At 42.2% G+C, this 23,423-nt stretch overlaps 1 protein-coding gene across 1 annotated transcript in view; it reads right to left on the bottom strand.

The window, feature by feature from the left end:
* The window catches only part of OXSR1 (oxidative stress responsive kinase 1), an 86,164-nt gene that overhangs the window by 14,111 nt on the left and 48,630 nt on the right, over positions 1-23,423 (bottom strand). The window contains exons 5-9 of the mRNA XM_041487454.1: positions 18,225-18,280; positions 8,923-9,032; positions 5,463-5,564; positions 2,617-2,750; positions 734-782 (exon numbers count right to left, since the gene is read on the bottom strand). Coding sequence (XP_041343388.1) covers positions 734-782; positions 2,617-2,750; positions 5,463-5,564; positions 8,923-9,032; positions 18,225-18,280 — 451 coding nt within the window. The remainder of the gene's footprint in view (positions 1-733; positions 783-2,616; positions 2,751-5,462; positions 5,565-8,922; positions 9,033-18,224; positions 18,281-23,423) is intronic.

The following is a 23,423-nucleotide window of genomic DNA, read 5'->3' as shown; positions in this document are numbered from 1 at the left end:
TGGTGATGCTGCTGAGCTATGCCAAGTATGCAGTCTCTTTCTGACAGTTTAATCTTTATTCTGCTATAAATCCTGTGCACTTTGATCACAAAAAAAATAAGCAAACAGAAAACATTCCCCATGCTCATGGAAATGTAAATCCTGCCCTGCGTTACTGCTGTCTGTCTCCCGCAGTAAGACCTCGCACGTTGCAGATGCACTAATCTCCAGGCAGTAATTACATAATGCTTGCTGGCAGTTCACTCCAAGGCTAGAAATGGGAGTTTCCCACTGGTTTGTATCACAGGATCTTCACTTTCCATAAGGCAGCACAGGGTGAAACATCTTCAGGTAGCTCTTGCACAGTGGGCCTCATTCAGCCCCTCGCACACAGACTGATTAGAGAGTTTACTAAAATCAAAGTTACACTCACTGCAGCAGAGACCTTTATGGTTGGACAGGCAGCCAGAATGGCACCATTGCAAAGGAAGAACAAACCCAAAAGGCACTGAAAGACATTTAAATGCTCAAGAATTCCTAGATAATTTCTGTTAACAACAGCATACACAGGAGATACAGAAGGAGGATTTTATTCTGCTCCTTCACAATGACCCATTCAACTCACTCAGCTCTGCTGGCTCCAAGTGAAAGAGCCCACACTTCTGCCAGTAAAGCTGTCACCCATACCTATCGTGCTTCTGAAAAGTCCTTTGCACAGCCTCTGCACAAATCAGTTTAGGAAGTGTTTTCTTACCTTTGCTTTTGTGAAAAATTTGTGTCTTAGGAGTTCTGCTGCTGTTGGTCTGTCAATAAAAACAGATGTAGAAAAGACAATTATAAATGCTCCCTTTCAACCCAACGGTCTTCCAGGCTGCTGCAGCTTGTTGGCATCTCGTGATGGCATCAGCTTCTCCTGTATAATTCCCCTAAAATCAATGTATTCCAAGTAAATTTTACACCAGCAATCTTTTAAATTACTCAGTGTATTCTGAACAAGGCTTATTCTGTTCAAAAGCAATGAATAACTTGGGACTGGGGGGGAGAATTTGCTCCCATTTTGATGCTGAATTTGAGACTCTTAGATAACAACAGAATCACAGAAAAAAATTGCTCAAATTGGAAATCACAAAATCGTCACTGAAGTGCAGTACTCACCCTGTGCAAGTAATAGTTATTTCAGAGATACCTGATTAAATGTGTGTAATTAGTTCTATTAAACACAGGCAGGATGATCAATCTTGGTCTAAAAGAACATGAACAAGTATAAACTATTTTCCCCTTTAAGTCAGACTTCAGAATAAATACTGGAAAGTGAGAGACATCCCTTGGTCAGTTTAGGAGGAATTTGCTAAAGACTCAAGCCTACATAAGAAGGTGGCAGCTTACAGCATTTTCCACACTGCAAACAGTGCTTAAATAGTAACAGAGTTTAATCAATGACTTGCAAAGGCCATTCATCACAGGGTTTATTTCATCACAGAGTACTCCAACAAAAGGCATCCACCTCAGAGCAAGGGAGCCCCTAAAATAATGAAAAAGCAGTTGCACTAAATTCTCTTCCCATGCAATATGCCAACCTTCTGCTACCACAGTCAGGACAATGCCAGTGGCTGTTAGAAGTGCTTGAGGAGAGAAGGGGTATCCCAAAATTCAGTGATTATGTATAACCTGATCAGCACACATCCTAACCTAACAAGGATAGGATATGCTTTAGAAAGGTGAAAAAATGTCATACTGGGAAAAAAAAAACAGCTATTAACTTTTATCAAGCACTCCACTGGATTCATTATGCACTTCAAGTGTAATGCTTGTTAGAAGAGAGAGACTCATTGCACAGTGCGTGAGAAGCCTGTGTTCCTGGATCTGACACAAGAGGGAACTGAAAATGTCTTCATTATTATTATTTTATGAAAGCACTTTTTCCTTTCCAAAATTAAGTCTGCTTACTGAGGAGGAAAAAAAAAACAACCTAAGAGGTATTAAAAAATAGCACAGCAGACACACCATCCCCTTGGTAATATTTCCTACGTCACTGAGTAGTCAAGATACTGTTCAAGGAAGGCTGAAAGTGTCATCAGGTCACTTAAGCAATCTGTATTGATGAAAACATGTTGGTAAAATTTGTCAGTGTTTTTCCTGATTTCCCATCCAAACCAAATATGACATATAATTAAACAAGTCAAAACTACACTGAAAGCATTCTCTGCACTGTTAAATTTTAAAAAGTTTATTTATGTAGTTTGCAAGTAAACACATATTGCCCAACCCGTAATTTCTGATTTGTAAACACCAAGCAGTTTTGACTGGGAACAAAACATGAACTGAAGTCACCTGCTGGAGGTGGCCAAGGGAGAATGGCCCTACCCAGGCAGTGGACTGGGATGCACTCTCATTAACCCAAATGGAAAATGTGTGCCCTGGCCAGGCACAGTGCCAGATATTTATCCATAAAAATAAGGACAGCCAAGAGAATTTGTTGCCACACAGTAGGATTGCTGTGTTCCTTGTGACTGAAAGGTTGGAGGGGCAGAGGGTATACCAGCTTCAAAAAATAGGGAACATAATGATGTTTGTGAGTTAGGGTTTTTTTTTGTTTGCTTGTTTGTTTTAATTTATTTTGGTGTGATCCACTCTTACCTTTTTTCAGGGTCTTTTTGTAGGCACGATGAAATCATCTTCCTAAATGATTTCCCATATTTCTTCAGCATCTCCTTATCTTGCACACCAGTTTCCAAAGATGGAGGATCATTTTGTAGTGTCAGCATCAAAACCTGAAATAATTATTGCTATTGGCAATGAGGTCTTTCTTGGATGTTGTCAGAGACAGATCTTGGGGGAAATGTATTTCAGACAAGCACTTTCATCAAGCATCTCAGTCAACAAGCATGTGTTAACAATAAAGACCCAAAATTTAAGTTACTGCTTTCCATCTCATCTCTTGGCCCACACTGCAGTCTGTGGGCCAAACACAATGCTGGAATGTGTTTTCAGGTCTGTTCTGTGGGATTAAAAGTGCAAGCAGAGCAGAACTACTACCAGTTTTCCTCATTCAAGATGAGCAGTTGTGCAAAGCTTTTGATTCAGTATACCTCCCAGAGGTATTTCTTAGCTAGAAATCAAATTAAAGACAGAGGGGCAACATAAAAAGATACATGAGTTCACTTCCATGTACCAATGTGACAGCAGGTGAAGACATTCCTCACATAAGCAGCTATCAAGCCAAACTAGTTCTTTCCCTCACATCACTTAAATATTCTGAAGGAAAGGAAGAAAATTACTCATTTCCATTTCCACTTGTCACCTACATACAGATGAATATCTATTTTTAGAAAAGGAAACAGCACATAGCACATTTAAATAGCTTTCAACAGCTATATTGCTTAGGGCAGCAAAAGCCCATCAATCTAGCTGAAATTACACAGCCCATGACAGAATTCCCTGCTTTCTTCCCCACTCCTTGAAGGGTCACTTAATGCATGAGTAATTTTGCTGCATAACAAAATTAATCTGCAGTGCAATAAAATTACTTTCAATAAATAAAATAAAGAAATCTTCTTGCAGGTTGCGTGACTGGAACCCAAACCTCACAGAACTGGGGACTCAATTCTATCTAGCATATGACAGCACTAAGTAGGTGCTGTTGATATTAAATAGGTGATGTTGGTATTCAAAGCTTCATCCTGTGCATTCACACCACAATAAACTGAAGTAAAATTTGCAGGAGCTGCTGTAAAATGCTACCAATAATCACCCAATAATCACCCAATAAGCCCAGAAGGAAATAGCTGCTGTAAAATGCTACCAATAATCACAGCCCAGAAGGAAATGTCAATGAAACCAGCAGCACCTAAACCAGCAGCACTTTCCCCTGAACTGCTCTTTGCCCTGCCACAGCCACTGATATTGTAGGAAATTTAATGGCATTTCTGAACTACTCAGCCTCTCAACAGTCCCTGCACGTAGATGCCAATTCTTAAAAGTAATTCTGTTCTACAAGAGTCAAACCTGTACAAAGTTGTCATGGATATGCCATAGGAGTAGCTGGATTTCCAAATGCCATGGTGATTGTGGTGTGGGAGGGGATGCACCCAGGTCCTGAAGAAGTGACACTCAACTCCCACAGCACTTCAGCAGGTAAGACTGCAAAAATGGGAGTTTGCCCACAGTGTCACTGAATGGTTTGGGTTAGAAGGGACCTTAAAGCTCATTTAATTCCAATCCCCCTGCCATGCACAGGGACATCTTCCACTAGCCCAGGCTGCTCCAATTCCCACCCAGCCTAGCCTTGAACACCTCCAAGGATGGTGCATCCACAGCCTCTCTGGGTCACATGTTCCAGTGCCTACACCACTCTCAGATTAAAAAATTCCTTACTCACACCTAATCTAAATCTCTCCTCTTTCAGTTTACAGCCACTCCCCTTTGTCCTATCACTATCTGCCTGTGTAAAACATCACTGTCCCAATGCCAACAACAGAGGGACTTGTCACCCACAGGCCTTATATGCCAGGTCACTGCTCTAACCATCAGCCTCGGGGGTAGAACAGGCTCTCCACGTGCTTGTGTTTGATCCAAAGGACCACACATCCCAGGAGGAGAATCGAAGTGGCCTTCATGAGGATGGGCCAAAGGGGCTTAAAGTTTTGTGACTGAGACAAGGCCTCATCAGATATCAAAAAGGGGATAAGGAAAAAGATCTCAAAGCTCAGTAGAAGGACAGGTTGCTTCAGACCCCAGCTGCAGGGTGTCAACTCTTAACTTTGAGATGTACCCTCCCCCTGAAAGAGCAGCATGCTAGAAGCAGCTCCTGGTTCAAGAGTCATGAAACAGAGAGTTACCCAAACTTATAAGGTGATCTAAGGTTCAAGATATTCAAACAAGAATTTTGGTGTGTCATGGTTTAAAGAAGAACATTTCTTTCATTTCAACCTTAATAAAATACTATTGTTGACAATACCACAGTTTCATACTGATGTGGTACTTTGAACGGAATCAGTGATTGACAGGATTGCCAGTGTTAAACAAAATTAAACATTCTTTTGGATAACTGGTAACAGGAGAGATATCAAGAGAATGTCTGACAGGCGTTAAGAAGGATTATCAGTGCAAGAGAAAGAATGGCTAGCCAAGTGTCACTGGGTACCCATAAGGCATTCTGGATCATTATTTATAATCCTAAAAACATCTGCTGACTTCAGAGGTTGAAAACACACAGCACTTTCCTTAAGAATGGTGAGACTCAGGATCTAAATAAAAACTGCAGGTTCAGATAATGCTGATGAAGTGGCGTATTTTTAAAAGGTGATTCGATACATCCCAGAACATCATGATCCACAAGTGCAGGTTGAAAGGACAAACTCTTCTATGCAATGTACTAAGTTGAGAGGACAAACTCTTCTGTGCAACATGCTAGCCAAATTCTTGAAAACATCTACAGAACACACTGATCCCTTATCTTCACAAATATCTGGAGATCTGCTCACCTTCATCGGCGGGTATTTATGGTAAGGAGCTGCTCCTGTGGCCAGCTCAATAGCAGTGATCCCAAAGCTCCAGATGTCTGCCTTGAAATCATATCCTCTGACCTGAAAAATATTAGAGGATGTTATCATGTGCCTCTTGCTGTCCTACACTACCATCCCTTTCACACACCCTTTCCATACAAATTTGGAAAGACCAGCACTATAGAGATGGAAACAACACTTTCTCCCTTCTCTCCCCTCAGCTCCTCATACCTTCCAGGAGGTGTTTTCTTTGTTTCACCAAGCTCTGGTGAAAATCATGGCTGTGCACTGTACAAGCAGGACTGCTCTGCCATAAACTGCACTGCAGAACATAAAGGGGCACTGGGCTAACCCAGGCTCTGACTTCTACACACAGACACACAGAGTCATTACACAGTGCAATAAAACTCTCATAGTTAATAGATGGACTGCTACCCCCTGGGACACCCGCCTCACTACACTGTTAATCAACCTGACTGCAAATATGCTCCATCCTGGAACTTCACGACACACCAGCACAGTAAAAGCCCCTCATTCCTGCCTGCAGACTAATGTTTCTCTCCACTAATTAACAGTAGCTTCTGCACTTGACATTAAACACAGGCTTGTTCAGGAAAATTTATAGCATTTACTTCCCCTCCTGCACAGGAAAAAATATTTCATATGCCAAAGCAGTTACTTCCTCATTATCATTAGGTAATATTTTGGCACTTGCTTTCTCCACTGCAGGGGAGAGACATTATGTACTAACTTCAAGAGCACCTCCGAAAATCAAAGCATTTTGGTTGCTTAGGATGGTTTGTGTTTCTTCTCACTACGCTATGGAAAAATGAAAATTGCATCAGAGCAGAGCTAACAGGGGTACTGTGCTCAGCTAACCCAACAAGCTTCAGAAAGACACTCCTTGTGATGCAGCCAAAAAACATTCCCCAAGCTACCTTAAAGATGATCTTGAATCTTGGCAAACTAACAAAAACCCCTCCTGTACTATTTGTCATGTAATACTAGAGTTGGACTGAAACTTGTTATAGAGACAGGAATTTATATCTTGCACCGATTTCTTCCACTCTGTAAGCACAATTTTCATGAGTCCTAAAAGTCTGAAATGTTTCTTGAAGTGCCTCAGTTTATGGATGCCATGACTTTGAACAGATTTCAAGTCAGTTAAATAAACAAGCAGATATCTAGTAACATTTAAAAGAGCACAGGACAAGAAGAAATACACTGTAAGGGTGTTTTTTTATCTTCTCACACTATTTTTAGGTTTGGAGAATAACTTTTGGGTATTTCTTAGCTCCATCTTTCAGTTACTCTTGCAGCACACCAATACACTGTAGATCTCTCCATTTCCTGACAGGATTTTAACTGTTTAGTGCAAGGTTTTTTTTCATTATTTCACATAATCCTGCTTGCAAGTGAAAGCTAAAGAGCTCAAAACTGCCTGCAGCAGTTCATCTTGACATCTGTCCAATACATTAGTCACCACCCTGCAGTTAGTTTATATCAACAACATTTATTTTTCTCATCAACTTCTTTTTTTGCCATACATTAAAAGACAATGTTGAGCAATCAAATATTAACATTCTGAAGGAACTTAATGCTGCTGAAGTAAACCAGATGGAATTGGGTCGATAATATCTACAAGTGAAAGGCTAACTTAGAGCAAGCCCTCTGTCCCTCTTCCCGGCTGGATCCAGTGGCTCAGAGTGACACCTGCTGGAAAGCAGCAAGATCATCTAATAATGGACATTGAAGGATTTCACATCAGCATCCCAAATACTGCTTTAACTTGATATTTCCAACTGGTTAGATGTGCACAGCCTTGATGGAGGTATTGCACTCCGTAAAAAACTTAGCTCCTTTGGAAACACATTTGTGGGGAACCACCCCCCACTTTGTCACTGAGACCTTTATTAACCATTTTCAGCTCCCTCCTGAAGGTATTTTTCCCTTTTGTCCTGAGCACTGCAGCTGCAAAGAGCCTGGAACAGCACCATAAGGTCCTGGCCAGGCTGCTGAACCCTGGGCACAACACACAGGACAGAAAAGCAAGGGACAGCTCTGATCTAGCTTCAGAAACACCAAATACTCTTCATTTATTTTAACTCAGCAATAAATTTTTAAAAATCCAGAAGAATATGACAGTGAAGCGGTTCAGAATCAAGTTTGCTAAGACAACCCTGACTTGGGAAGTGTGGCTTTATCCCGCCCTCTTAGTCCTGCACTCTGAGGAGGCTGCAGCAGCGCTGGAATGCACCGGCCCCTCAGTCCCACCATGGGGAGCCACTGAAAAGGCCAAACATTGAACAAGCCTTTCATCAATAATATATTTAAGCTACTCCAAAATTACCTCCATTCCTCAGGGAGTTTTAGATATTGGAAAAAATGCACTTGTGTTTAGCTGCATTTGATTTTAGATACAGATATACATAGGGGTCTTATTCAAGATCCTCCGAAGCTTCAAAATATTTTACTGGAAAAAAAAGCAAGGAGAAATCTATCAGGGTAGATTTACTGTAATAAAACAAATCCTTAAATACTTTTGTTTAAAAAATTTGGAAAGAAAAATGGAAACCCATTTATAGCCAGTTATATTCTGCTTAGCACATCTGTCAGAAACCCAGGCCTATGTCAAGCTGATTTTAAGGTGATGAGGGATAATTTTCAGAATGTTCATGGCAATGAACATCAATGCCATCAATACCTACTGCAAATGCCTTGGTAAGACTGTGGTACAATTTTCTCTGTGAATCTTGCTAAGAAATGGGCAGCAATTTTACATTAAACAAAGTTTCCAGGTGTCCTTCACCAGAAGTCACACAGACAAAGCTTCTGTAGTTTAGTCTAGAAGAAGTGGAGGACAAAAAGTGGCATTTCTCCATGCAAGGGGAAGAAGTATGAAATCTTTTAGTGATCTAAAAGAGCAGAGGAAGAAGGGGGAGATGGAAGTATTCCTCAACATTTAGATACTCACAAGCCAAGAGAAGTTAAAACTGAACGAAGTCAAATGCACATTATTATACTGAATTAACTCCCCACTCTGACATAGCACAACAAACTATCCCAAATCTTGTGTTTGCAGATGCAGAAGAGCACGTTACTGAGCTGTGTATGGCATATTTACCATGAAACTATTTATATTCTACCTCACATTCATGCAAAAGGGAGGGGCAGGTTAGTCTTCTTTATGCAACACCTGAGCTGTCTCATCCTCACCTTAGGCAGGAGCCTGAAGAGAAGCAATGGGGCAAAAATCTACTGAACACTTAACATTCCCCAGTAAGAGGCTAGCTGCAATAGGCAAGTCAAAGAAAATCCTGTGTTTAAGAAAACTCTTCAGGATGTCAAATTATCATCTTAGAAATAAACATAGTCATTTCTGATAACAGGGAATTCCAGGTGCAGATCAGCTCAGAGGACACTGGGAAAACCAATTCACCTGTTCCATAACTTCTGGTGCCATCCAGCAAGGTGTACCCACAAAGGTTTTCCTGACTTTATTCCTGGTAATGTCACCACCAGTGGCCAGGAATGCACTAACACCAAAGTCTGAAAAGAAAACAAAAGCAGAATTAATTAAGAACACATCCTGAGCAAACTGAAGGGCTGTCCCTTCTTTCCCCTCATATTCCCAGCCACCCAGACCATGCAGTCACGCATGAGGGGTTTCCTAATAAAGGAGGAATGATCAACAGTTAGCTAAGAGTGCTGGTACATGAACTGCCATTCAGCAGTTCACCATTCAATTCCAGGGGACAGCAGAGCTTTCAGCCCTGGCTGGCAGAGAGGAAAATTCCACTTTCCATTACAGCCCACTGGTCACATTAGAGCCTGCCCACACTCCCCCAGCAGCCCTGCTGCTGTACAAAACCTGTCCTGCCAGCCAGAGCTGTATTTACATTTGCATACACACATAACTGCACTGACCCTCAAGCAGCATCCTGTAACATCTACAGCAATCAAGATGGGTGCAGAAAAAGTCCCTTGAAAGCATTTAACTGTCCTAATTGAGGTATCAGCCCTTTATTCTGGATTTTTTTATTACCAGAACATGTTTTAGTTGATAATCCTCCATGGCTGAAATGCTCAGTGCTTTAACAGGACCTCAGACTGATGATACTGAACGTGCCACAGAGCAGCCTGAGCATCCCAGGGAAGCCTCACAGACACTGAATCACACCCTGCACAGCATCACCCCACCTGAAACACCTTTCAAAAACCAGGATGCTCAAAGGATGCCCTTTGTGCTCACTAGTAATTGCATTTCTTGGGAAAAATCACTCTTTTATGTGAAAACTATGCTGTAACCTCATGTTTTATGCAATTAAGAATGGCATGGAAAACAGAATCTGTTACCAGCAGCAGCATACAGGGATAGCAATAAAGTATGTTTGTTCAGAGAAGAGCATTACCAAAGATCTGGCAACCAAGTCATTCAAGAGAGGATGGCACTTTGTTTGGAGAAAAAAAAAAAAATCAAGTGACAGGGAAACTGTTAACACTGAACTGCTCTAAACCACACTATTTATGTATTGCTGAATTACAGGCCTGCAAAGAGCCTATAACTCAATATATAACTCATTTCCCCATAACTTTATCCAAACACACACTTTTTTTTTTTATACACAATACAAGCATCAAAATCTCAGATGCCATTTTTGAGATTGGTAACAGACTTGGAGAGCAAATCTCTGAAATTCCAGGGCTATTTAACATAAAACCAGAACATTCTTAACCACAACCGGCTTGAAAATTCTTGAGACTGTTCACAATGCATAATGTAAAAGCCTTTGCCTCTGTGGCCAGAGGAGCCAGAGTTACTCCATGGCTTAAGGATGTTAAATTGGAGAATTAACTGCAATATAAATCCCTCTATACAATGTGTAAGTCATGGTATCCATATGAGGACTGTCCCAAGTTCCCTCTGCATCACACCAGCAGTGCAATGAGTCACTTCTCATTAGAATTTCAATATTTGAGAAACACTTCTGAAATTATCACTCAGAAGATGCTGAAAGCTTCCAGCTCAGTTCAGTTAGAGATTTCCAGGAGAGGAACTTAGTGCTCACTGAAGTACTAGACACGGGTAACTGCAAGGTGACATTAAATAAAGTTGCATAGAAATCACAGGGCTAAAATAAGCACTAACAAAAGCCTATCATTAAATGGATTCAGCTCTTCCAGATGTGCTGACTTGTTCTTTTCCTGTTCCCAAAGGCATTTTGGCTTCCTGCTGTGCTTGAAGTTTTATCACTCCTAGATGGATCACTGTCCCCATCAGTACTGCAATCTGAATCTTCTGGAAATCGACTTTTTGCAAAAGTGATTTTTGCTTTGAGATCTTCCATGTGAGTATCCACCATTTTTGCTTTTCTCAGAAACTGCAGGAGTTCCCTAAAAGATTCAGAGTAAAGTTGCCTTTCACTGCTCATTACAGGAAGTCTCCCAAGATCTATTGTTCTAAACACAAGAGCAATCAGAAGTTCTTTTAAATAAGATAATACTAACAGAAACTTGTCCAAGTGCCATCAGCATTTTATTGTGATGTGCTGTATTTGAACTTGCACATATTATCTTACCTCAAGTTTCCATGCAGTCATTTTGAGGGGAAAGGAAATGCCATTCAAAGCAAAAGCATTCCAGCAATAAAAACACAAGTCCTTCACACAGTATTCACCACATCTCACATCAAACCAGGGTTTATAAATTCCAGATGGAAATCAGGCCCTTACATCTGCCATCTGAAGAAAGCTTAAATGGAATTAAAGTTTATTTCATTACATGGTTGACTTATTTAATGTTTTCCCAATTAATTTTCCTCATTTCCAGTGGGCTAAAACAGGCTCAAACAGCCTGTGCTACTCCCCTGTAAGGAATGACTTTGGGACCATCTTCTCAAATGTCATCTTACTAACTTTATCCAAGCCCCAGCCATTCAGATAAGAATATGCCTGCTCTCAGGAAATATCTGCAGAGCAATAAAACACAACTCCAACCACAAGTTCAGGTTAAATTCCTTCTGAGCAGTTGGGACCTCAGTCTTTCTGCCCCCAGAAAGGTTAAAACAGAACTAGTTTATTGCAAAGGAATTGAACTCTAGAAAATGGGGAAATCCATGAAATTCAGGATAGCTCCAAAGTGTTTACAGATTTGTACTCTTCCTTGGCAGCTCGTGGTTTACATTGGCTCACTCCAGTGATAACTGGCAAGGACTGAATCACCAGAGACAGGGAGGAATTGGAAACGCTTGGACCTGGTTTGCAATACCAGTAACCACCACTGCTGGGGATGCACCGACTGTCAGATATCCTAAAGGAGCCCAAAAACTGCAGACCGCCAGCAATCTGATAGCAAACAGTCTCCAGGGTGTCTGGATGGAAGTGGTGGGATCTTTTCCTTTTTTTCTTTTCAATTTTTCCGAAGCAATGTAGAAAAGATTCATCTGTTGGAGTTGTTTCAGTCATTTAAACCAAAGATTGCTAAAAAAAATACCCATGAAGATGTGTATCTCCAGACTTGTATATCACAGCGAAACCAATCCAGAATGGGAATTCAATTGTGCTGATGCAGGTTCTACATAAAATATGGCCAATTTTGTCCCTTCCAGCAGAAACGTGTTACAAACCACATATCCTACAGGACACTGCAGTGGCATTGAAGTTGCAGAGTGCGAAACCAATCCAGAATGGGAATTCAATTGTGCTGATGCAGGTTCTACATAAAATATGGCCAATTTTGTCTCTTCCAACAGAAATGTGTTGCAAACCACATATCCTACAGGACACTCTGCAGTGGCATTGAAGTTGCAGAGCAGTGTTTGAAAAAGCACGCCATGAGGCAAAAATTCCTGGTACTATGGTATCCAAATTGTCAAACTTAAAAACTACTCAGGAAATGTAGAAGTTGAAAAGGACAACCCAGTACAAACAACTCAGCAACATAAGAATGCTGTGGCAGGATCACATCACAACAGGCACCACTGCAGGTGTCTCTCAGGAAGATACATGTCTACAATACTCTAGACTGTTTATCCAAATCTAGAAGTCAGCTGTTAAAAATAATCTCTCCTTGGTCCTCTCATATTGTAACATTACCTTCATCCTAAAAAGCCCAAGTACCTGCTACTACATGTAGCTACCTACAAGCTACATAGAAGGGAAAGAAAGGAAGAATGAGCACTAAAAGCCAGGACTAAAACTTGCTGATATCAGAGGGGCTCCTACTGAGTTTTGTATGCTTGAATCAGACCCTAAAGCAGTTTTCAACTTCAACAGGGGCAGAAAAACAGAATAATTCAATCTTGACTTCAAAACCACTTTGAGTTGTCTTTAAACAAAAAGCATTTCAGAAGACAGCGCTAGATGTTGTTTTTACTGGTCACCTTCCTTCTTGTTCAGTTGTTCACCATCAGAAAATATCTGCAGTTCTACTCAGTGCTTTCCTGCAAACCTTAAAGCTTTTAGAGCACTGAAGATGAATGAACCTGGCAGCAGGAAGAGGAAGGCAGTGATAAATAGCAATTTTGTGCTGAGAACGCAGCAGGTGGTAGGACACCAGATAAAAGGAAGATTAGTGGAGAACAAGAATCAAAGGCTTCTTTCCTTTTAAAGTCTAGATTGATGCACAGTGGTATTGGATCTGTAAATCCACACTTGTCCTTCTGCTTCACAAAGTAACTTCAAGATGACAAATCCCAGGCTGGGTGACGCCACTCACTGCCCTCGGAGACGTTCACAAGTGGTTTCAACAATCAAACAGTGCAACATCTCTTCAGGAAACACAGATAGTACCAGTGACACAAAGAAGTTATTTCACAACTCTCTGCTAGAAGTCTCCACCAATCACAGAGAAAAATACTTTTGGCCCTTTTTTTGAAAGGCAGAAGAGGCTCCAAGGTGTTCATAACACAACACAGGCTCCTTGAGCAAACCCTGCAATCAACACTCCCCTCCCAAGTAAGATTTGTGCCTTGCCCCTTGTTCAGGCAATTTAATCTCCCAAAGTTAGAGTTTCCTAAGGGAAAGTGGGGAATGACACTGCCTGCATCATAGCTCTATGTTTATGTAGAGCGCTATTTTAGTGCCATGAATTAAGAGCAGTCAGGAACACAGCGAACCGGTGACAAGCTGGCATGGATTTGTGGAAAGTTACACAAATTCAGTTACACAAGTTTTGCCTGGCCTTAACTATCCCCGTTTTATAAATAGATAAAGAGAGAGGGGTTAGGCAATTTGCCCAGGATCAATTAGCAAGTCCTGAACAACTTAGTGAAATCTCAATCTACTTCAACTGCTTGGCAACACGGCCTGCCCAGGCCACAGCTGACACTGCGGGCACCTCTCGGGAGTGCACACTGAGAATTCTCTGGTTTTAAATCCTGAAGGGATCATGTTATTGTCTCCAGAACAAAAAAATTCCACACATGGAGGGATGTGTACCTCTCAGCCTTCAGCAGACACTTGTATCATCACATTCAATCTCAGAGGGGTGGGTGACAGCATTATTTAATAACCCAGTGGATAAAATCAGAGGAAAACAAAGATCTAGTCTGATTTCAGTCTCAGTAGGATGCTCACATCATGCCATGGCTGAAGCGTGGCTCATACTGAGCAAGTCTCATGCACCCTGGGAGAGTTTCTCCTCAACCTCTCCCATCCCTTCCTCATCTATCAAGATGTTCACTTCATTTCACAGTAATTTATAGGTCCTGCATAATTAAATAAACTGACAAATGCAAAGCCTTGCTTACTGTGAGAAGCCATCTCCTGGTTTATGCATCAATACTGATGCCGATGCAGTTTTATGTTGACAGAGTGTTTTTATCCGTGCACTTTTAGACTCCAGGGAGCTGATAAATGCCAGAGCAAAGAGGTTTTATGCTCTGATTAAAAGAAATGAAGTAATTGCCATGGAGAGGCTGGAACACAAAAGAACGTGGCTATCTCCATTTACATTGCAACCACTGTCAGCACAGCCCAGAACAATGGTATCTGGGAAAGAGTCCTGCTCTCTCCAGAAGGCAGATTAATCCAGTGTGAAGGAGAACTTCAAACTGAGAAAGTGACACTGTGAATTGTAACAGGCTCCAAAAACTTGGTGCCAAGCCACAAGCCCAAGTGCCCTTGGGGAAAAAAGGAGAAATGTTAAGATAAAAGCAAACTGCCTCACTTTAGGTCTCGCTGGTCAGCTGGATCTGTTAAAGGCAATTTTCTCCTTGGGTCAGTGGATGCACTTTTTGAAAGCCAAAGGAGTGACAGAGTTAAAAATAGAGTCATGAGTAAAAACAAGACTCGGGGAGGAGTTTCAAGCTGGGAATTTGTGCAAGCCATTAGAGGAATTTTTAGAATTCCCAATTCCAGCAGATGCCCCCAAGCTCACAGACGTCTCCATCTCTTTACCTGCAGCAACCTCAACTCATAGTGCTCCCACAGTGGCTCTCCCCATATGCACGAACACCAATCCAGGGTTACAAACAGAACCTGAGAAATGTCTGACACACCTTCATCAAGCTGCTTTTTCTGTTCAGCCTTAACAGAATTACAGAGCCCAAAATTCACAAAAGAAGCTTTAATTTTCATTGGTTAGAACTTGTAACACTGCAGCAAAATTACTGCCACGATTTCCACACAGTGAAAGTTTCAAGCAGTTAAATTCACTGACACCTTGTGGAGGTACAGTCCTGGTGGTGGTTTCCACCACTCAATCTCAAATGCTTTTTTCTCCACAAAGGATTTCCAGATTGAGATGTACATTCCTCACTTACATTTGAGAATTACATTTCATCAGGGACAAGGAACAGGAATTGTGTCAAGCAGGAGGAAAGGCACAGGAACACAAGGTCACAAAGGCCAAAGATTGAATAAGACCTTCTTAAAAACTGTTCACAGGCAGTTTGGATAGAGGAGTGCAGAAGGGAAGGAGTCATTATAAAAGAATGGAAGTCTTTCTTCCCTGCGACATGATTTAAATTTTTCATGTATACCAAACCAGCTCCTTGTAGGGAGGTGCCCCATTCACTCCAACCCTCAGGCTACATTCCACAGCTGATCAATCTTTTGTTTTTTATCTCGTGGTGTAACTTTCCAGAGAAACTTAAGAGCATTTGTTTCATGGGAATGAAATGATGTCATCCAGCTTATAATTGAAGCACTCAACAATCAACAGAATTATTCATAATATGCATTAATATTATTGTCAAAGGCAAGTGCTTTGATCTCACTGAAACAAATCTCGTTTTATTGGGATTGGTTTGCTTCCAGCATTTTTTCCTCCTCAAAAAATTCCCCAGAAATTCGGCTACTTCATCCTGGGTCAGGAGGCAAGGAAGCTTAAGTGTCAGAAATTCCCACAGAAACAAAATCTCATGTTATGACCAGGTCAAGCTCTTCTCTATTATTCATTCATTTATTTTCATTTCTTTCAAGTCATCAGCTGCCTCCACAGAAACTGAAATACTTCCTGCCACTGCAGTGAACCCTCTGACCCTGGTTTAGTGGCCCTGCTGTGGCTGATGAAAGGTGGCAGGGCTGGTCCTTCTGCATGTTCAAAGAAAGAATTTGTGAAGACGGAACTTTGCACATCTCCAAGTGCTGCTTTCACAGGATATGCAGAGAGATGAATTTCATCATTTAGGTGTTGCACATATAAACTACAAGCAGTTCAGTCTAGGGAACATGTATAATCACAGACAAAATAAATCCTCTGAAATGCACAGAGCTAAGACCAGTCAACCTTAAATCTATTTATCAACTGAAAATTGCTCAGCAGAAAAAAAATACACAAATACCTATTGCTAATGAGCCTTAATACAAAAAAGCCAAGGCCTGACAGCCTTGTGGAAGAGAAACACAAGCAGCTCTCTCTAGGCTGGCAGAAACACTCAAAGTTTCAGCTTTTTGCAGCCTCTCCCAAAACAGTATCAAAAGCTCTGTGCAACTGCAAATCCAGCATATTATATCTTGGTCCTATTATGGAAAAAAATGTAGGATTTCACTGTATTAAGTTTGCTCCTTTGAGCATTTTAGAAGCCACTCCCTACCTTCCATCAGCTGCCACATAACCGAATTATTTACATCTCATTAGAAATGTAACAGCAGGCATTAAGGGCACCAGGACATTTAAAAAAGAAAACAAAGACACTTCAGGTTTTCAAACAGGAATAGGTGATATGTCCTGTAAAAGGGCTTATTGTCCTCTGCAGAGAGGAGAGCTACCTAGAAAAAACTGCATTGCAACATATTCTACTTCCTGGTGGAAAATCTACACCTTTCATTGCAAGATGCAAAGCCAAGCATAGGTATTCCAAAGGAATAAACAATGCTACAGGCACTTCTCCCTCACACAACTGTCACTGCCTCATCCCTAAACTCCCACCACACTGGCCTGACCACTGCTGTGACTCTACCAGCAGGACAGGGCACTAAAGAAGAGACCTTGTCAGACACAGGTATGGCTCTTCCCAATTAAGTATGGGATTGAAAATGTTACACATGTACAGGGATGTTTGCCAAGCTGGCAGCAGGGGACAGAGCTCTGCTCCCCAGCTACAGGTGGCACTAGGACTGGAAAGGCACTACAAGATCCATGGGAAAAACACAGTACTGAGGAAAGGAGAATTGGAGAAAAATTGTACTCAGGATAGGAAAACAGCACACTGGGAAGAGAAGGAAAAACAAATATCACAGGTTCTAAATGTACTCTCCAAAAATCTTGGCTTACTTAATAGTCTGTAGTAATAATAATAATAACAATAATAATCAAAAACACAGAATAGTTTTGGTTGGAAGGGACCTTTAATGGTCATCTTGTCCAACCCCCTGCCATGGGCAGGGACACCTTCAACCAGAACAGGTTGCTCAGAGCCCCATTCAATTTTGAATGTTTTCAGAGATAGGCCATAATTCTTGTTTTCTGAAAAGAAGAGTGACGTCTGTAGGAACATGTATAAAATAAAGTATCAGGAGAGGATCAGGGGGAAAACACTCCACACAGTACCCTTTTCCACAGTACCCTTTTCCACATGGTCTGTCCCCACCCAGGACTGTTCCCAGCACAGTTCTGTTGCTGCAGCTCATGTCAGCAGTGACTGCAGCAGACATCTCCAGGCACATCTGTATGAGCTAAAGCAACTGTCTGAACAGATTTGCTTTGCGTGACTGCTCCCAAGACTTCCAGCTCACCCCAGTTTGGGCTGGGCCAGGGCAGCCACTTAAACACCCTCTCTGCTATCCAGCTCAACTTAAAGCAGAGCAGGGAGCATCCACAGGAGCAGTTTGACCGGCTGATCTTTCCTTAAATGACTTTTACCATCAGACATGTCCATTTCCTTCTGATGGATCTGTCTACCCTTCACCAGAGACCTGTGGAAAACCACCTCACAGGTCAATGATAAATCAGTGAGGTCTGTGCACTCCACTTCCAAGCCTACAACCTTGCTGATGTAAAAACCTGACTAGCTTGTGCCAAGAACTTTATCTGATCTATTGATTCTGAGGACTTCACAATCAAATGATTTATATCTGCTGATGGTCATTATTCCAAGTAATAGTATTTTAAGATAACAAGATGTAACAAACTCTGGGTTGGCTTTTTGTTTTAGTTTGTGGTTTGTTTATTGTTTTATGAACTGTGGGGCTTTTAGAAGCTAACATTTTTATGCAGGTTTCTCTCCTTGATCATTAAACTATTTCCTTGGATATGCAGTTACGACTAAAGTTTACTCAAAGCTACCAGGGAAGTTACCTGCAATTTGCACTGAGCCATCTTCTCCAAGAAGAATATTTCCTGCTTTCACATCCCTGCAGAAACATAAAGCAACAATAAGTGGAAGTCATTAAATCTTTACTTCAACCAACAAAAATACATTAAAAGGTTATTATTTTTTATACTTAGTATTTCTTGCCTCAAATCATGCAGAAATAAGGACTTAATTGCAACTTCAGTACACAGGCATTAAATAGTATTTGTATGATTTATATTTTAGGTACTACACACAGAGAAGAAAAATTAAAACTTTGCAGAAGGTACCCTTAAAAATGCAAGGAAAGTGGTTTGTCCCAGGTTCTTAGAATTAGCTAATAAGGTGAAAAGTGAATCTAGCACTGGTCAGAAACTCATGTACCCCTTTAGGGGGAGAGACTTCAAGAGACTGTGAATTGCTCTGGTTCTCACTAAGCCCCACATCTCACTGCTCTTCAGCCCTTCTTGTGCTCCCTCAGGAAATCAGTTTAGCCCCATACACTGGTGAAAATCCAGAGCGCAGAAAAATGTTGCTTGCTTCTGGCTTAATGAGCCTGGTCAGTGAAAAAAAGTCTCCCTGTTATCTTTTTTTTTTTTTCTTTTAATGAACAAACACACAAGAACATCCAGCATGTGCTATGAATGTCTTGTACTTTCCTCTTTCTAGCCAAAAGCTCTGGTTTGCAGGTTAACAGCAACACTTCTCCATTCCTGAGGGGAACACTGCTTTCACTGCAAACACTTTGAAGTTTTCCAGTTTATTTTCACAGGCTGCTCCACATGCCAAGCCAAGAGAAGCACTTCATAGTTGACACCCCTGCTCATCAGCACGGCTGCTAAGCTTGCACTGCCCAGGAACGCATGCGGAACAGGAGCAAAAAGAAGAAAACAACCCTAAAACAAGCAGATTTTCCCTCCACTGCCTTTGGCAAATATTCCAAATCCTTTCACATACAGAAAGAAGTCCAAAGCTATTTTTTTCTTTTCTCCCTAGTGCATCATGAGAACAGAACTGGTGTGATGGCCTGGCCAAAGAGCCCCAGTCAGGCCCTGGAAATCTCCTCCTTCCTGGCTTTGCTATTCTGAAGAGGAGGCTGGGTCACTGCCAGTTACAGGCCAGGATAATTTTAAACACATCCTCTCCAGCACTAGCATTTGTCAGACTCTTCCCAATATCCAGTCTAGGACAGTGGCATGGCAAGGTTTTCCCCAGCAGACAGGAGAAAAAAACCTGTCCGTAAGACAGTCCCACTAAAGATGAACAGCAAACTGCAGCTGTACAGGAAAAATTCTTATTTGCTTTAATAACAACAATGCGTAATTTCAAAGTTTCATACAGATCTGATAGCCTCAAGAAGCTGACTTTCCCTTCCAGAAGCACTATTTTTGTTTTTTTCCTGCAACCAGCACCTGGTAGCCATTGCAGACAACACAGCATCAGTGGATGCTCTTAAATACATGAAGGACCTGAAGGGATTAAATGCAGAATTAAGCAGGTGGCTGCACTACCCCCCTTAGCATCCATTGGCCAAATCCAATATAATTGGTGCTGTTGAGCTAATTGCCATGAAAGACACAAACCTGACTGAGCCCTGCACTCCCACAAACTGCTCATGGTCCATAAAAAGGAGGAATGGAAAAGCTCCCTGCCAATATTTAGGTAGAAGATGCCTCTGGGATCCAGCCCCAGGAGCGCAGGGAGCCACGAGAGCGCAGCACTGAAGTCTGCTGTGTCCTAGGTGAGGAGCTGGCTCACACAGTGTGAAATGTGCTTGGCACAGGCACAGCCACCTCCAGGAATCCCCCTGCACACCAGCACTAATTCAGAGGGAACACAGGGTGTTCAGGAAACTCTCCAATCCTACTGGAAATGTTTACCCACAGCTGATTCTCCTGTGACAGCCAGGATGCACGAGGCCCTGCCAGTTCCAGGTCATGGGGAAAGGAATAGGATGCATGAGGTTGCCTGTTGAAGTTATTAATTCTCTTACTGGAGTAAGAGTAATTTCCTCTTCCATCTGTACTCCAAGGCAGCCCAGGATGCTGGAGCATTTCCCCAGCAAGCTGGGCCGTGCAGTATTGTACAGCCTTTCCAAACTTCCCCTCTGGCAGAGCTGCACACGTGGCTCACCAAGCCCCCACAACAGACCATGAAGGAAGTGCCAGGGAAGATTTTAAGCAAAACTAAGGATGACATCTCAACTATCACACACTTCACAATCTAAAACAACTCAGGCAGGTTTCACTGGTGTAGCATCAGCAGCCAGAAACCAGCAGGCATTCCCTATCACCAAACCATCCCACCACAGCAGAGGAGCTGGGCAGGCTTGGAATGCAAGAAGTAGCAAAACAAGCACTCAGATTGAATCCCATAGAAAAAAATGAGCCCAAGGACTCCAGGCCCTTAACTCCCTCAAAACAAGAGGCTTGTTTTCTTTTTAACTTCAGCTTGGAATAATTAAAACTTATATATTTTCTCATTGGAAACAAAAGTCAGTAAACATGATGCTTAAAGCTGGTTCAAGAAATTAAAAGAAGTCATGGCCACAATATGAAATCCAGGAGGCCAAAACAGCCACTGCCAAATATCCAAGTCAAACTACAGAACTACATCACCATTTCATGTGGCACTTCCTCACAGTGACCAGCCCTCTGCAAAGGCCATCACTCGCCCCAGCCTGGCACACACCACCCCAGAGCAGCAAAACTGATGGGACAGCAAGATGTTTGGGGAGTCACTGTTTCCACTGAGGAGTCACTGTTCCATAGAAGCAACTTCCAGCTTTCCCATTCCTTACCCCAATGTAACAGCACTGCAACAGCATCAGGTGAACACAGAGCAGCCTTAACACTGGGGGAGCACTCACCCCTTCCTTTTAGCAAACACTGGTGCAGTAGCAGCATCTTTGAAGCAGGTTCTCCTCTAAAATCATATTTAAAATTAAGTGCATTTGAAGCAATGGGGCAGGGGAAAGACGATCAGTGCTTTCCTGTTTATTTTCATCAGGAGATGCTTATAAACTTGTGAGCTGAATGGCGAGAAGTTTGTTACTCCAGGATATAGTTATTGCCAAGTGTAACAATTTGAAGGCACTTCCCATTAATGTGGTAATGACCATATCCTGGGCTGATACACTGGGAATAAATTGTGTGCCTCTGGCATAATTGCTATAGTGGAAACAGGAAGCAGCTTTAGCGTAAACAATAATTATATCACATTTTAAATGAAGTTACAGAAGGCTAGAATAAACTTTCTTGTCAATAGCTTAACAAATGCTACAGTAGTTCTGGACACTCCTGCTCCACAGCTGTCATCTTTCTCTCTTCTAAAGGCTTCAAGAGCCTTTCCACAAAACAAGGACTATGTTTTCATTTACCTTGTACTTCACAACCAGAGTGGGAAGAGAGGTTTGGACTCACTCCAGTGCAGAGCTGGATTCTCCACATCAGCCTTGAAAGGTTTCACAGCAGGGCAGAAACCCTTCTTCATCTGCATTCCAAACTGGTTTAGCTTCCCAGTTTGACCAGACAAGAGTTACATCACGTTAGTGCCTCCAGGATGGGGCTGGGCCCCAGGCATGAGGTGCTGTATGAACAAATCTCATCCCAAAACAAAATTAGGGCTGAGCTCCAGCTACAGGAGATTTGGGAGCACAGGAAGGCAATGAGATGATGCTCCCCAGTTTTAAGTGCCATGTACCCACACTGCCTTCAATTAATTTTTCAGTGGGGCACAGGGAAACTACATGAACTGTATCCTGGTGGCTCGTTACAATAAAGAGTCCTTAAAATCCTGCTAAATGCTCAGATCCACTCTCATCTGTAGAACTCAATCCTTGGCCTAACCCAGTAGTGGTTGTTACAGCCAATGCAACCACAATAGAAGGGACCTGAGCAAAGAATGCCATTCCCAGGAGCTCTGCAGCCCAGCAAAGAGAAGAAAACTGTCACAGGAGAGGGGAAACAGATAAGCCCTGTTTACTCTGCCTCTGCTTCCAACCTGCTGGCATGTGCCTTTAGAACACAAAGCTGGCTGTAAGCACAGCCGTGACTCATTTGCCCATTAGATGCAATTTACATCAACTGCAACAATAAATTTTCATGGACTGAACTCTATAGTGCATAATTTGGCACGAGGAAGGAGTGGTTGGTCCTGCCAAGTTTCATTTAAAGAAAGAGAAGGTGCAAGATGCAACAATTACTATTTTCTTTTAATGGTAATGAATAACTCAAAATATTTATGCTGAATGCAACCAATTGCTGGAGTTGACATTGTTCTGAGTAATTTGTAAAATACTTCCAGGACAATAGCTCTACATACAGTTAAATAAGAGGCAATCTGTGACATTTCACATCAAATGAATGCTATTGTCCCTCCACCATCAAACATTCCTCTCTCTTCAATATGCTGTTACCTGTGTCACCTCTTCCCTTTGCCTTATAAACCAAGATATAAAAAGCTGGTGACAGGAGAGAGGTTTACCATTTAGAGCTGCAAAATGTAAACTAGGCTTGCAGTGTGCAGGCAGATCAGTATTTTTACCCCCTCAAATGTCAGCACGTTCAGTACAGCATAGGAGAAAGCATTCAAGGCAATTGTACTGGAAGTGCTATACATGAGCATGTCCCTGCTCCAGCTCAGAAAAGCTGTGTGCACCAACATTTTCATGCCACAGCATTGAACCTAAAATCCCAAGCTCTTGGGTGAGGTGCAATCACTGCCTGTTACAGTGCTGTACTGAACTGCAGAACCAGACTCTGAAACATCTCCCAGAGCTTGAAGGTTTTCCAATGGCAGAGAGCTGGCAGAGCAGCTTCCATACTCCCTGCTGAGCCCAGCATAAGAGGAGGGAAGAGAGGGCCAAGTCCACAGCTTGCTTCATCCCTGCTCATCCACAGCCCTCTCAGCAGGTCCTCGTGGCCACTGGCAGCCGGGCCCAGCGGCAGCAGCCAGGCTGCCATAAATTCCAGCAGGGGACCAGCCCAGTGACATGCTTTATTGCCCAGGATCAGGCAAGCACAGCAACTGCAGCTTCCCTCTTCTCTGAGCTGCTCTGTCAGCTGCTGGGCTGTGGTAAAAGACCACAGCCTCCACACAGGAGCTGAGCCAGCAGCACAAGGCAACTCATAATTAACTCCAAAACTCAAAACAGTGGAAGCATTTTTGAAGCTACACCTTCATGGGGGCTACATAGCTGGGAA

The sequence above is a fragment of the Pyrgilauda ruficollis genome, unplaced genomic scaffold (genome assembly GCF_017590135.1).
Source record: "Pyrgilauda ruficollis isolate IOZ18807 unplaced genomic scaffold, ASM1759013v1 scaffold12, whole genome shotgun sequence".
NCBI lineage: Eukaryota > Metazoa > Chordata > Aves > Passeriformes > Passeridae > Pyrgilauda > Pyrgilauda ruficollis.
This window is presented reverse-complemented; position numbering and strand designations above follow the sequence as displayed.